The sequence below is a fragment of the Marmota monax genome, unplaced genomic scaffold (assembly GCF_021218885.2).
Source record: "Marmota monax isolate L192 unplaced genomic scaffold, Marmota_monax_Labrador192_F-V1.1 WCK01_AAM20220418_F8-fsc00010, whole genome shotgun sequence".
Classification (NCBI taxonomy): domain Eukaryota; kingdom Metazoa; phylum Chordata; class Mammalia; order Rodentia; family Sciuridae; genus Marmota; species Marmota monax.
Window position 1 is genome coordinate 22,556,931 of NW_026692321.1, and position 15,589 is coordinate 22,572,519.

At 50.7% G+C, this 15,589-nt stretch overlaps 1 protein-coding gene across 2 annotated transcripts in view; it reads right to left on the reverse strand.

The window, feature by feature from the left end:
- Positions 1–15,589, reverse strand: part of Galnt14 (polypeptide N-acetylgalactosaminyltransferase 14) — a 222,781-nt gene that overhangs the window by 50,298 nt on the left and 156,894 nt on the right. For both annotated transcript variants that reach the window (XM_046441580.2, XM_046441581.1), the window contains exon 3: positions 6,898–6,996. In XM_046441580.2, the coding sequence (XP_046297536.1) occupies positions 6,898–6,996 (99 nt within the window). The remainder of the gene's footprint in view (positions 1–6,897; positions 6,997–15,589) is intronic.

Sequence of the window (15,589 nt, forward strand, 5' to 3'; positions counted from 1 at the left end):
ATCACTTCCTGACCCTGGTGGTTGGTTTTGTACTTCACCTGCCTACTGTCCCCTCTGGATTATCATATCCCAGGGCAGGATTCTTGTGGAGGATCCTGTCCTCTCTATTGCCAAAGTTCAGCATAGGTTTTGGCCCAGAGCCATGTGCTTAAGGGCCATTCAATGCATACCTACTATGGTGCTTAGCACTGGGTATGGAAAGATGAGCACAGGAGAAATGAGTTTCACCTTCCAGCTGCTCTCTACAAGCTGTGCAATCTTGGGCAAATTACTTTACTACTCTGTGCAGCAAATTATCCCATCTAGAAAATAATAATAATAATAATAATAATAATAGTACCTACTTCATAGGATTGTTAAAAGACTTAGAGGAAAAAAAATGTATATAAGTCATTTAACCTAGCACTTGGCACTAAGCGATGATAAACGATAGCAATTATTACTACTTTGTGCAACATTAATGATTTTTTAATTGAATTGACTTCTGTTACCCATCCCGTGCAGTGGATCTCTATTCAAGGGGCACGAGCTGGGCTTAATATTAACTCTGGATCTCAAGCCTGCCGGGGATGGTTGCTTCCCGCACCTCTTCTGAACACCCCCAAATCTCATGGTTTCTCAGAAGCATTCCTGGGCCACAGAAGCCACTCAGCTCAGACCCCATGTATGTTGGAGAGGGGGTCCAGAATGGGCGCTGGAGGAGGGGTCAAGAGCATCGCTCCTCGCCTGCCTACTCTGAGCCTGTCTCTGGTGCAGCCCCCCTTTCTATGCAGGATGCAGAGGCTCCTGAAAAGGGAAATTTGCCTGGAGCTACCTTTATTTATGAAGCCTTAATTCTCACCATGGCAACTAGTGTAAGGTGCAGAGAGGAACCCCAACACAAAGCCGCGAGCCCACTGTCACCGTCTGTGGGAAGGTGGGGGACGAGGAGGGGAAGGAGGCCTCAGCCTCCACCAGAGGTGGTGGGAGGAGATCGCTTACCATGATTGTCCCAAAGAAAACAACAAACCGAATCGCCAGCCCCCTAATCAGGGTGAAAGGGAGGGGAAAGGGAGGCAGACAGAAGGAAAAAAATCCGCTTGAAGAATAACCTCTAATGAGGTTTGATTACGGCTGTAGCTTCTGCATTCGATTCCCCCAAATCCCTGCCTGCTCTTTGAAATTCAAGAGTTCTCTTCTGTGAACATCAAAAGGTAAATCGCGTGCAGCTCTGCGCTGGTTGAACTGAGAGATGATTAGCGAATAAAAAATGTCCAGGGTTTAAAACAGAAAAGGAAAAAAAAAAAAAGAATCGTCAGCAGTAAGTGCTAATTAGACCATTTCCTGGTAACACCTGGCTTGTCTTTGCTCCTCTAATCAGAGCAATTGAAGTGATGGTGGGGTCTCCCTAAAAGTGGCTAAAGGCTGAGAGGGCCTTAGATGAGCATGTGCTTTGGGCATCTGGAGTGGATGGAGAAGAAGGTCAAGTCCAGCCCAGGGGATGTGGCCTGGCCCAGGTGGTCCTCAGTGCCCTCCCTTCTGCATACCCACTCTCATCCCCACAGCTCCAGCCCTAGGGGTTGCCAGGTTCTCTCCGGTTCTGCCAGAGTCCCTGGTTCTCCCCAGCTTAGGGTGGCTGCTCTTGGCCTCACCCCTGTTCCAGCTGCCCCATGTCCTTCCTCACATGACCTCATCACGGCAGTGAATGTTCACCTCCCTGGCACACGGGGGCATATGCACTTTCTCCCTGGGATTATTCTGGAACAGTCTCCTAGGTATAGCTCACCTCTCTGCCAAAGGGCAGCATTTATGTCTTCTGCTCCCTTCTTTGCTGCTATCAGCTGTGCCCTCACTGTGAGGCCCACAGAGCCCCCGAGAGGCAGCAGGGCAAAGTGGGCAGCGTGGGCTGGCAGGCCAGGTGGGCCCCTCCCACCAGCTGTGCAGTCCTGAACCAGGCGCCTGTCAGCTCCCAGACTCCCTTTCTTTCTGTAATTACCTTTTCCTTGTAAAAGCAGGCGATATTAATACTTGACCTACTTCACAGGCTTTTGTGGGTATGAAATGAGGAAATGTATTTGAAATTGCTTCATGAACTCCACGGTGCTATATGCAGGCAGGTTTTATCAAACGCTCCATAAATACCAGTTGAATGAAGACCGGAGGCTGGCTGACAGTTGAGTCTCGTTGTTCTGGAGTGAGACAGATTGGGGTTCAAGTGCTCTGTCTGTGTAGTTCCACTTGCCTGCGGGAGAGCTATAGGCAGGACTGAGCCTTCAGGCCCGCTGCTCCCCCGGCGGCTGCATGACAGGAGCCTAGCACCAAACCTGGCACACAGCAGCTGCTCTCAGAACGTGGGCGTTGAGAGTAGGAATACCGAAGCCACTGACAGCAATAGGCATGAGGCACAGCTGTGACTCTCAAAGTCTGATCCCTGAGCCAGCAGCATCACCACCGCCTGGGGATTTGTCAGAAATGCAAATTCTTGGGCCTCACTCCAGACTGAGTCAGAATCTCTGGGGCTACAGCCCAAGAAACCATGTTCTAAGAAGCCCTCCGGGAGCTTCTGACACCTGCTCATGCTGAAAAGCTACTGCATTAGAATACTACTGTCTATTGGTACTGGAGACCCATAGTCACACCTGTCACCACCTGTGTTGCTCCCAGTCCTTTATCTACCCCCACTTAGTCAGTCTCCCCCACAATCATGCCGGGAGTTCTTAGTAGTAGTACCTGTTTTGCAAAAAAGGAAACTGAGGCCGAGCCGTTAAGCAGCTTGCCCAGGGTCACGCAGTTGCCCAGGGTCACGCAGTTGTTGGGGCCGAGCTAGGCAAACCTGGCCCTAGAGTCCAAATTCCTCACCACTTCTACCTGAGAACACGCGCCCCTAGGTCTAGGGCATTACAAAAAAGCAAAAGCAACAGCGAGAAGATTTAGGATGTAAAGCGATAGACCACACATGCTCCTGACCCCCATGGGAGGTGCAGAGCTGAATGGTCCCTCAAGGAGAAGGGACGAGCCCTGGGTCTCACATAGACACGAGCACTGGCTGGAACACCAGTGTTATGGTTTGGATCTTAAACATCCCCAAAGCCTCGTGTGTGGCATGCTTGGTCCCCAGCTGATGGTGCCATTGGAAACTTGAGGAGGAGGTGGGACCTAACGGAAAGAAATTAGGGGCCGTAGGGGCCATGCCCTTGAAGGGATATTGAGACCCCAGCCCCTTCCTCTGTCTCTTTGCTTCCTGGCAGTCATGGAACAAATAGTCTTCCTCCACCACATGCTACTGCTGCAGGTCAAAGGCCAAAGCCATAGGCCATAGCCACTGGACCAAGTGGCCATAGTCTGAAACCTCTGAAACCACGAGCCAAAATAAGCTGATTTTTCTTGGGTATTTTGTACAGTGATAGAAAGCTGAGTAACACAAGTGGTCAAGGTAAAGCATTCTTTAGGGCCTGTTTTCCCTCTCCTGAAATGGGCAAGTCCCTCGTTCCTCAAGGCTGTGATGCTCTCCACCCTACCCCCATCACCCTGGCTCAGAACCCCCATGTGCGCCTTTGTACCTCCCAGATCTCCAGCTAAGGAAAAGTGCTCCGGGGACCAGAGGACCTGGGCAGGGATGGGTAGAGAGAAGTAAGCCAAGTGCTGAGCAGCAGGCACAGTGGGGAGGGAGGAGGGGGGCATCCTACTCTCCCTGGGTTCCTGGAGCATCTTTCCCTTGTGAGAGCCTGGCAGCAAAACCATCCAGAATTCTAGAAAGTTAAAGATGAAGTTTTCTTAGAGACCATCCTTTCATCAGTGACAAAAGAAAGATAGGAAGTATTGTTTATGGCATCTCAGCGTCTAGTGATTTATTTTTGTAACCAGGGGTAGAAGGGAATCTGAAAGCGTGGAAGTTTCTAGAAATATTCTTCCTTGTCCCCACCCTAAAATTCTTTTCCACCCAACCTACAGATGATGTAAGCACGTGTCCGTTGGCACATGGTTCTCAGGTTCCTGTTGTGCTCTGTGTGCATCACACATGGGTGGGGCTTGAGGCCTGTCATATTGAAAGTTGCAAGGAGTCAGAAAATGGCCCATGGCTCTCAACCAAGTGGTTTGGAGCTTCTAGGGTGCTTTCTGAAAGATATGGTGTCAGTGGGCCCCAAGCCCCTTCCTAACAGTGAGGTACAGGGCATGGGGCAGCCGTCCATCAGACCAGATCACAGAAGAGCTGGGGCTGCCCCGCTGGGGAACTCAGAAAGCTCAGGGCTGGCTTGTCTGCTCCCCACCTTAGGTCTGTGGGCCTCCTCACCCTGTGCACATTCCCTGCTCAGGCACGGCATGAGCCTCCAAGCCAAGTGGGAGATGGGTTGGTTCCTGTAGACCACAAGGCTCAGGAAGCAGTCACCTGTTAAATCATTAAATGTTTCTTACTGTTACAAAGAGATGGAGAAGCAGCAGGAAGAGGAGAGATGTGTTAGAGCTAAAGAGGAAGGGTCTGAGGGCAGCGGCTAAAATGCTCCTGAGAATATAAACACAGTGTTTTGGGGCTTTGGGAGCCCCCTGGTCCTGATTATCTTATAATGTCCCCCAAGTATCTGAGATGATCCCAGGAGAAAAATTTACTGTCAGGAATGTTAAAGAACTTGAAACACACAAAATATTTTCCTCACCGCTTTTACATATGTGGTTCATAACCTGCCAAGGTCACAGAGCTAGGAGGTGGTAGGGAAGGGACTTGACTCAAGACTTTTGAGTCCAAGTGCCCTTTAAGTACCCCAGAGCTTCTTTTGAGAGCTCACTAGCCGAGCAGCTGGAGGGCTGGCTAACAGTGATGGAGCGCTTACTCTGCACCAGGCACAGTTCTCAGTCTCTACCGGAATTAACTCATGCAACCCTGTGCACTAGGCAGCCTGAGTATTCTCATTTCCTTGGCTAGCAACCTGAATCACAGGGAGATTAACTAAGAGATGAATAAGATATAGTCCTTGTCCCAACAGAGATCACTGAAAATGACAGGAGGGAAAAGTGCAGTAGTTGCTATAATTGTCATGTGCAGAAAGGGGCCCAGAGAAAGACTCTGCTGGCGATGTATGTGTGAGCACATGCTGTCTCTCTCTCTCTCTCACATGCACACATACACACACACTTGAAAAGCAGGAGCCTCTCTGGAAGGCTGTGTCCTCATGGAAACCTCTAGCAGACATGCCCAGACATGACCTTGGAGCAGCCACCAAGGCAATGGGAAGGCTGGAGCTTTCATGAATTTGCTCCATAAGTGTGCCCAGGTGCCCAGCAGATGACATGGTAGCAGGGCTGAAACCCAGTGCTTCAGAATCAGCCCCCTCTGCTCCACTGGGTACCTGCTTGGCCTGGAAAGCCTACAGATTCCCTTCTCTCCTCGCCCCTCACCAGAGGAGACCCGCTCATGCCAGGCTGCCCCTCATCCCTGTTTCTCCCACACCTGCAGTATTCAAGTCAGCGAGGCAATTTATTAATCTACATTGAGACTCATGGTGACATCCAATAGTGACCTCGAACACTTTCTTGCTGGGAAATCAAATTCGACTCAGTGACCCATGGTGTGAATGTGGGAACCAGGACAGAGCCAGTGGCTGCTGGAGGCAGACAGCTATCAAGTGCCAAGGACATGTGAGCAACAGACACAGCGGCCTCTTGCATGCCTGGGCAGGTCCCTCCCTGTGTTTCTGAGGGACGCACTGATCCTATACAGTGGACATTCATCACTCAGTGGCAGGCGGAGCTGAAGGCTTGGTGCCTCCCTCCAGGGTGAGTTATGCTGAGCTCCTTTCCCCTCACCTGGAACTTGCCCTGCACAGGGTCCCTCTGGTGTGCAGGGAGAGTGGGGGAGCATGGCTGGTTTGAGAGAGGTGACGAGAGACTTTGCTGTGCTTGGTGCTCTCTGTGGCCCACACTTAATCTTATTTCTTCTCTGTGGCATCAGGGAATCATCTGATACACTGCCTAGAGCGTGGGGATGGGCTCCACCAGGGCGTGTGTTGCAGACCTTGCCTTAGGATATCCAGAGCTCAGCTTCCTCGGCTGTAAAGTGCGCTTAGCAATGGCCTCCCCACCTCCTCAGCTGCAGCCATGAGCCCAGGTCTACCTGAGGGTGGCAGAACCTCTCTGAACTCTGGGGCTCAGTTGCCCTCTCTGCCAACTACAATGCAGACGCTGTTGGGGGTCTGTGTAAGGAAGGGTAGGGCAGCTGCCTGCAGGGAAGGGTATGAAGTGGTCTGAAATCACCAAGGTCCTCTGATAACCTGGGGATGGATCCTGGGCAGGCTTTCTGGGTCCCAGCTCTGTTCTGAGAGTTCTGCTGGGGCTTTCACAGGGGTTTGACCACATGAAAAGCCATACACAGGCCACAGGCCAGCCATAGCAGATGGACCAATTAGAGTCAGAAAGGCCAGAGGGCAACAGAATTGGAATCAAAAGCAGATGGCCAGGAAGTGATGACCTGTGGCCTTTCTGATCCACACCCCCATTGCCCTGCGGGTGGGAGGGAGGCTGTGGAGAGAGGGGTACAGGGAGGGGCAGTCTTTGGCAGACCTGGGTTCTGATCCCAGCTGGGTGATGGGAATGGAATTTGTTCTTAGCGTCTCTGGGTCTTGGTTTCTCCATCAGTTGTGAAAATAAGAACTCCTTCCTGAGGCAGTTTGGCACAGGTGAAGGGTAAGGGCTCTGGGACCAGTTCCTCTGCTCACTCTCTATGAGCTTCTTTGACTTACCCAACCTTGGGCCTCTGACTTTCTCTCCATAAATGGGGCGATGGCCTCTCCCAGGGTACACAAGTGACCCAGTGCGTAGTCAGAAGGGCCCAGTCCTCTTATCAGGTGACCCAGTGAGCAGACACAGCGTTGCCAAGCAGGGGCCAGGGTGGACTGCCGGTGAGAAAGGGGCGGGAGGCTGCCTTACCTGCGGATGGTCCTGAGCAGGGTGGAGCGGGCCTCGTTGTGAAAGGTGATGATGATGCTGGTGGGCGGGAGGTCTGTGCAATACACCAGCAGCGTGCACCTGGGAAGGAAAGTGCAAGGCACTTAAGACCGTTGGGGGCAGAGCAGACCTAAAGGGCTGGGACTGCATCAGGGAGGCCACTGGCCTCTGGTGGGGCCGCCCCAGTAACTTAGCACCCTGTCAGTCCCAGGGCCTCACCTGGCCCTAAGGGGAGGCAGAGAGCACCTGGAATGACTGAGCTGGATTTCAGCTGCCTTGTGAGGAACTTGGACTTAGAGCCAAAGGAAGTTCAGATATAGCAAACAAATGGTGCACACCTGAGCTAGTGCACTGTGGTCCCTAGCAGCTGCATACTCTCAACTCTGAGTCTTGGGCTCTGCTCCTGCATTTGTGCCCTTCTAGCCCTCCTGCTCATGCCAGCCAGCAGATCTCAGCGGCAGAGGCCTCATGGCGGAATGTTCTGGGCCTGCAGCCTCTGCCTACCACACTGTGCGGAGCTCCTGCCACACACACCTAGATCTGGCGTGTTTAAAGAGGCAGAGCCCTGAAGCCCCAGAGTCAGTCATCAACCCCCATCTTGAGCAAGTGTTCACTTCCGTGTGCCCAGGATGACTTTGTATGACAATTACATCCAGGGTAATTTCAATTTAATACCTCGCTGCAAGTGAAAATTGTAGCCTACAGCTCAAAAATGACTAAGATAATGGAAATAAACCCGCCAAGTGAGGCTGGTGCCACGAGGGGCCATCCCTGGGTAAACGCTGCCTCCGGTTTCGCTATTTTAGGGTCACCCAGTTATGCGCAGGGGTGGGGGCAGTGAACGAGGAAGTAAACAACAGATGTTTGGGGAGTCAGACATTTGCTCGCATTTCCCCATTTCTTCCTGGTCTTTTAATTTGGGGTCCAGAGACCTAGGGATGGGCTTCAAGGGGGTAGAGCCCTCTGAAATTGTTTGCAAACTTTTTGTGCAAATGTGAATTTTTCCCCCTTGGGAAGATGGTTCATGGCTTTCAATAGATTCTTAAAGAAGTCTGTGGCCAAAAACATTCAGGGATTCTCGGCCCTAAATCAATAGTCCTGCCTTCCGGTGGCCTCCCTGATGACTGAGGAGTTTGATTGAGGGGAGCAAACACTGAAGGCTCATGGGGTCGGCACAGAAGTTATTCAGAGAAGGACAGGCTGTCCTGCTCAGGAAGTGTCTGCAGGCAGCCAGGAGTCAGGGAAGGAGGCCCCAGGGCAAGAGATGGTGGAAAGGGTAAGTCATGGCATGCAGCCCTCTCTGTCTGGCCCACCTCCCAAGACAACATCTCACATCCTGCCAGCCCACCTTCTGCGTGTACCCTGCCTTACACCCCCACGGCTCCAGCTCAGGCAGTCCACCCCGTGGTAGGACCACGGCAGCAGGACCACGGCAGCAGCCACCTATCCAATCTTTCTGCAGGCCTGTGTTGCCCACCAAGGTCTCCTCTGGCTTGAAGCCCCTCAGTGGTTCCTGATGCGCACACTCCGGCTTCCTATCATAGCCTTTAGACTTTTCACAATTGGAGTCTCCTATGCAGCCATGGCTCATGCTAAATGAATCATTATTCTCAAATTTTCCTCCACCTGAAGGAGCTCCTATTCATCTTTCAATACTCAGAGCAGATAGTCCCTCTGCTGAGAAGGCATTCCATACTCCTCTGGATTGGCAATGACCTGTCCTTTGTGCTCCCATAATTCTGTACATATCTGTTCTCTAGCATTTCTCATAGTGAGACTGTCTCCTCATCTTGACCGTGAAGTTTTCTAGGGAAGGACTCATGACTTTGTTTATATCTGTGTTCCTAGAACAAGCTTTAAATATACCACGTGCATATTGAGGGAGAGACAAAGTCAGGAAATGCATTCCTGGGTCATAGCCGTCTTAGTGTTTGTGATTTTATAAGATGTGGTGGCCAGTCACCCAGATGGCTTCCGGGGATTCCCACCTACTAGTCTTCGTGTCCTTGCACAGCCCCCTGCCACACTGAATCAGGCATCTCTTATGACAAATAGGAGTTGGTGGATGGGACAGTGAGTGACTTCCAAGATCAAATCATAGAAGCCTTGCAGTTTCTGCCTTGGCCGTGTGGAGGGAAGCTAGCTGCCATGCTGTGAGGATGCCCAAGCAGTCCTGCAGAGACACCCACAAGAAGAGAAATTGAGGCCACCTGCCCACACTGGCACCAACCTGTCAGCCATCTGATTGAACCACCTTCAAAGTGGACCCACCCGTCCCCTCCAAGCCTTTTGATGATACCAGCAGTAGCACACTTCTGACTGCAGCCTAAAGAGTCAGCACAGGCGACCCAGCCAAGCTGCTCCAAATTCCTAAAGCACAGACAGGGCGAAGATGGCCCAGGACTTTTGTTTTATGCTAGTAAGTTTAATGGGGGAGAGGGAGAAACCACTCCGAAAAGCAGTACAGAGATTCCTTAGAAAACTTGGAATGAAACCACCATTTGACCCAGTCATCCCACTCCTCGATTTATATAGAAAGGACTTAAAATCACCATATTACAGTGATGGAGCCATATCAATGTTTATAGCAGCTCAATTCACAATAGCCAGGCTATGATACCAACCTAGGTGCCCTTTAACAGATGAATGGATAAAGAAAATGTGGTATATACACACAATGGGATATTACTCAGCTGTAAAGAAGGATGACATTATGGCATTTGCAGGTAAATGGATGGAACTGGAGACTATCACATTAAGTGAAATAAGCCAGTCCCCAAAGCCAAAGGTCAAATGTTCTCTCTGATATGTGGATGCTAACACCCAACAAAGGAGGGTAGAAAGGGGAGGAATAGACATTCACTGAATTAGACAAAGAGAAATGAAGGGAAGGGAGAAGGGATAGAAATATGAAAGACAGTAGAATGAATTGGACATAAACTTTCCTATCCTTATATATGAATATATGACCAGTGTGACTCTACATCATGTACAACCACAAGAATGGGCTCCTGACTAGAATAAGTTATACTCCATGTGTATATAATAATTCAAATATACTCTACTATCATATATATATATATATATATATATAAAAATATATAATTATATATAATTTTATATATATATATATATATATATATATATATATATAATAAACAAAAAATGAACTATCATACAAAGGGAAGGAAAGTGCTATGAGTCAGTCCCAGGGAGAAGAGGCCTTAGACTTGCCTATGTTTGGACACAGCCCTGACTCTGAGCTAGGCACAGTGGGGAGCCAGGAGGGCAGATGGGATTGGCCTTTGGTCAGGGGTGGGAAGTTGCAAGAAGGGGCTTGGAGAGGCCCATGCAGTGGGGAACAACAGTGGGCATGCTCAGCACCATGAGGATTGAGCGGGAAGTCAGGGGAGCCATCTCTGAAAGGGAGAGTAGTAAGTCAGGCTCCCAGAGCCTCCTGATCTTACTCAGAGACAGGAAGGGCAAAGAGACCCAGAGCAGAGAGACTGCAGGCAGACAGTGCCAGGACCCAGATGTACCCAGTGGCCATGCCCCAAGCTCCTCCTGGCTGCTATGGTCCCAGGAAAGAAGCTATGAAAAATCTCCTGCAGGCAGACTGTGAACACTGCCTTGGGACTGGCTGCTTCTTCCACATGCTACCAGGCAGCGGGTCCCCAAGTTCTGGCTTTTATGATGCAGGTTATTGAGGAGAAAGCTGGAGCAAAATGATAGTATTTGGAGTTATTATCTGCTGAAAGAGTTTTGGGGGACAGAAGCCACTTTCCCTGTCTTGGAGGTGCTAGCTGGGGAGGCAAGTGTGTCGATGCACAGTGACAGAAGCTTGCACACAATTAGGCAGGGGTTGGAGTCATCTAGAATGGTAAAGAAGGCAGAAAGGAGGTGCTGAATCTCACAGGGTAAGGCAGGGGTATGCAGACAGAAAATGGAATATAGCATTTCACAGTTCCTGGCCTAGGGGTCTGGACTCCACCCACCAGCATGGGACCTTGAGTGAATCACCCACCTCTCCAGCCTGCAGGGTGCTTATCTGTGAAAGGGGGCTGGCCCAAAGCCCTTGGCTTTCTAGGACACAACCCCAGTGACCCACCTCCTCCAACCATGTCCCATCTACAGTTACCACTCAGTCAAACTAGGATGGGCCGATTAGGATACAGCTCTCATAACCTAACCATCTCACCTCTGAATATTCCTGCATTAACACAGGAGATTCTGAGGACACCTCATATCCAAACCAAGCGGATGCTTCAAAAATAGGAACTATCATTATTTCTAACAGCAGTCCAAATCTGCAGGTGACTGCCTGTCTGTGTGACATGGTCCGGTCTTTCAAGTACGGGAAAAGGGGTCTTTGGTGAGTGGTTCCATCCTGTTCCAACAGCAGGTGAGGGGCAGAGGGAGGCAGGAGGAGGGAGGGTTCAAAGAATGCAGCAACAACGTTAGTGAGAGGAACCGGGGCCTGATGCCTGGATTTGAATCTGGATCTGCTGAGAACTGCCTGGGGACCCTGGGCCTGTTGTTTACCTTCTCTGAGCCTCAATGTTGTCAACTGTAAAATGTGGGTGAACCCCTCCCTCCCTCCCAGGCTTGCTGTGAAGACAGCAGATAATGCACAAAGGGCACCTGGGACTCAGTAGGCACCAAGTAAACGGGGGCTAGAATTGTTATCCCAGCTAGAAAGCAGAACGGCTGCAGCATCCCTGGGCGGTGGGCACTAACCAGAATCATAAGCTCACGGGGTAGAAAATGAAGGGACTTTGGAGATGACCCAGTTCAACCCCCTGAATGGGCAGAACTGGTAACTCAGTAGGTATTGTTTGGAGACTGGACAGGAAGCCTGGGAGGTCCCCTGCGCATGCAAGCCCAGGGAGGGCAGATGGCAGGGTGGTGTCTCACACTCAGGACTCCTTGGGACCGCCCTGCCCTGCTGCAGCTCACAGAGCCAAACCTCACCTCTTGCCTCAACTGACCGTCACAGCAACAGGTGAGAACCTCCCCTCTGCAGATGAGGTAAGGGGAGGCAGAACTGACTTTAGATCAAACGGCAGGTATATGAATGGGGTGAGGGGACTCCCAAGCTGGTGCTCATCCCTAGTGTCTCCTGTGAACTCTCCCTGATCCAAGGCAAGGAGCCCAGGGTACTGTGCTGGCTGGGCCCATCAGCCTCTGAGCACTGCACACCTGCCATAATAGGTCCGGCCCACAGCCTATGAGCACTGGGCTCTCGCAAAAGGCCTTGAGGTCGAGAAAAATCCTTAATGCTGGATGCCATGAGGAGAGTCAGCCCAGACAGTGGGCTTTCTGTGGGAGGGATTGAAAAGACAAATCCAACAGTGAGCTCTCCCAGGGGCACAGGGGAATAGAGAAGGCGGCCAAGGCTGAGCCCTGGCGCCAGCACAGAAAGCATGTTGATAATTTATTAAAGATTCAGGGGTTTTACGGAAGAGCAGAGCTGGTGAGCAGGGAGGATCCGTGTGGGGGTGGGGGTGCCAAACCCATCTCCTGCAACCGGGAGGAAGGTGGGGCACTGGCTGTGTGGGGACCCAGGCTGGGGTGCCGGCAGATGGCCACAGCAGCTCCTGATAGCACGCTGCTCTAAGTCAATTTCTAACATGTGATTTCTTGTTCTTTTCAAAGAAAGCTTCAGAGGAGACCCTAGATTTCTCTGTGTTAAGGTGGGCTCAATGAGCCTCCCAGACCAACAAGATCAGGGCATTCAGTGCCACTTACTGGCCAGAGATGTTTCCAGAGAGGTGTTCTGAGATGCTAACCTGAGACCTGAGAAGGACAAGCCCACACTCCACCACCACCTCCTGCCTACCCTGGTACACAAATATGTGACAACATGAGTACATCAGAGCCTGCACAGTGACCCCTGCTGTCAGTTACGGCAGTTCTGTAATGATGTACACAATGCTGTTTATCCCACAAGCTCATGAAATAGCACAGCCGCCTAGAAAACAGAGGATGATGATTATCACACTTGTCTCCATTTTATCAGTGGGGCTCCTGGTGGTCCCACAGCTTGCCGGGGAGCCGGGGGCCAGGATCCAGGAGCTGCGACTCTCTGGACATATGGTCTTCCTCTAGCTGCATGTTGCCTCCATGGAAGGAAAGACTTGCTCATGAATTATAAACACTCAGAATTTTATTCTCGGGCATAAAAGCAGGAGGGAGTGATGGAGAGGGAGGCTGCTCACTGAAACAGAAGAGAAAGCACAGATTTTACTATGATGTTGGTGTAAAAGGAGCCACACTGGCTCCCCCAGAATTGACAAGGGCTCTGAGTCGTGAAGCAGGGCTCCGGCATCCTCAAGGGGAGATGGAGGACAGTTACTGAATGGGGGAAGATCGCATCAATATGTAGCATGACCTACTGGGAATCAAACAGGCCTGGGTGGGGACATCTTGGGTTGAACCTCAGTTTCTGGGGAGCTCGCCAGTGACTTCCTGGTCTACTTAGTCCCTAGTTTATGGGAACAGCACTATCCATCTTGTGGAGTGTGTTTAAATTACACTTGTGGGACCCCTACCACCAGGTGCTGTATGGAGCACCTCGAGTATTTAATGCTCACAGCAGCTCTGGGAGGTGACACTGTTTTATAGACTCATTACAGGAGACTCAGGCACAGACAGACCGACTCTCTACAGCTAGGAGAGGGGACTGGAGCTCAGGCCTGCTGGACTCCAGGGTTTCTGTCCCATATAATGCTCTCCCTGCTAGGGTTGTCCTAATCGTTACTTAAAGTCCATTCTGCACCCCTGTATACTGGGGGGGTACCCATATGCCCCTACTCAAATCAGCATCTAGAGAAGCAGTTTCTACTGAGTTCCAGAAACCAGCCGTTGCCCAAGAGGGAAGAATAGGCTCCTGCTCTTGCAAAGGAAGATGGTGAAAATACTGGCTGGGCCACCACAGGGACATCCTAACAGGGGTTTCTACACGATGCCCAATTGAGGCCTGGAAGGGTGGGGAGGATGTGCCCACAAAAAGGCCCTGGGTGGGATGGTTCATGAACATCTGTTCCTGAACAGAAATCAGAGTTTCCTGCCAATTTCTGCACTTCCAGCACATGCTGCAGAGGTCAGACCCAGGCCATGGAAATGAATAAGTCATCTTCTCCATATGCTCCATGTCCCTCGATTTCACAGCCAGAGGCAACAGGAAACACAGGCAGAGGATGTCCAGCGGGGGTGGGACTCACATTCTAGGGGAGTTGTGTGTCCACAAGGGAGTGACACTGTGGATCCCTGGTGCAGGTAGGGTGGTACACATGCTCTGTCCCCTGCATCTTCCTCTTGTCCCTACCTCTGCCATCTGTTCTAGTCCAGCAGAAGCCTCACAGACTCACCTCTCCTCCTTCTTCACCACCACAGCCCAACTCAGGATGGATGTGGGTGAGGAAGAAGGGACAAGGAGGAGCTCTTGGCCCAGTGCCCTTCCCCGAATGTCAGTTCGCTCAGGACAAGGAGCAGAGAACTTGTTACTACTGGCCTTTAGAAGCACAAATTTCATTTTTAGAGCTGAGAACATCTAATCCACCCCCAGCTCTGTTCTATCTAAGGACACCTGCTCTCAGCTAGGAGGAAAGGGAAGATGAATAAAAATATATAAAACGCCAACTCTGGGGCTGACCTCCTAGGTTCAAACCCAACTCCTCAGAAGGGAAAAATTGCAAGCAGTCTAAAAAGTATGACAACTGCAAAATCAGAAATTCCCTTTAATCTCATTTCATGGGCAACACTGATACACTGTAAGGCATGAAATTTTTATTTCATGTCAATTTTATTGGGATTTCACATGCAGATTAATTTGTTCATCCACATAAACACATACTGCTCCCACTTCTAGCCTCAACACTCACCCTCACTCAGAGCTGCAGAAACCCCGTGTCCCATAAAAGACACTTAAAGCAGTGCTGAGATTGGCCATTCCATTACGATGCCACATTTTTAGCATGTTATTAAATTCCAGTGTGTTTGGAAAGGAATAAATGGGTCCAAGCAGAGAGGCGAACTGCTTAGGACCTTGGCTGGGCACAGTGATGGGCAGCTTCTAAAAACCTCACCTCCTTGTAGAAGCCCCTTGTCTTGAGTGTGGGCTGAACCTGTTGACTGGCTTCAAAAGAGCAGAATATGCTGAAACAGGGGGATATCACAAAAGACTGGCATGCATGCTTTGGTGAAGCAAGCTGCCATGATGGAGAGCCCCGCGTGGCAAGGACCTGAATCATGCCAATAGCCACAGGAGTGAGCCTGGAAGACAGTCCTCCTGCAGTAGGCCCTGAGATGACTACAATCCCCGAGGAGCCCTTGATAGCAGCCTGGGAGGGAGCCTGAACCAGAGGACTCACCTAAGCCATGCCTGACCCCCAGAAACTGAGATGATATTTTAAGCCATTATGTTTTGAAGTAATGTGTTACACAGTCATAGATTAAAAAAAAGCCGGGACACCCTTAGCTATGCAAGAAAAACAAGTTCAACATGGTTACTCATGTGCAAGGGTACAAGGCAAATTTCTCTGTACCCGGAGGAAGAGCCATGTGATCGCATTCCCATCCTTCCCACTCCCCCAGGTTCCCCATGGGACCATTTGTTCACACTCTGCTGGCCTCCATTACAAGATGGTGCTAGGGAGGGATGCCTTGGGGCTCC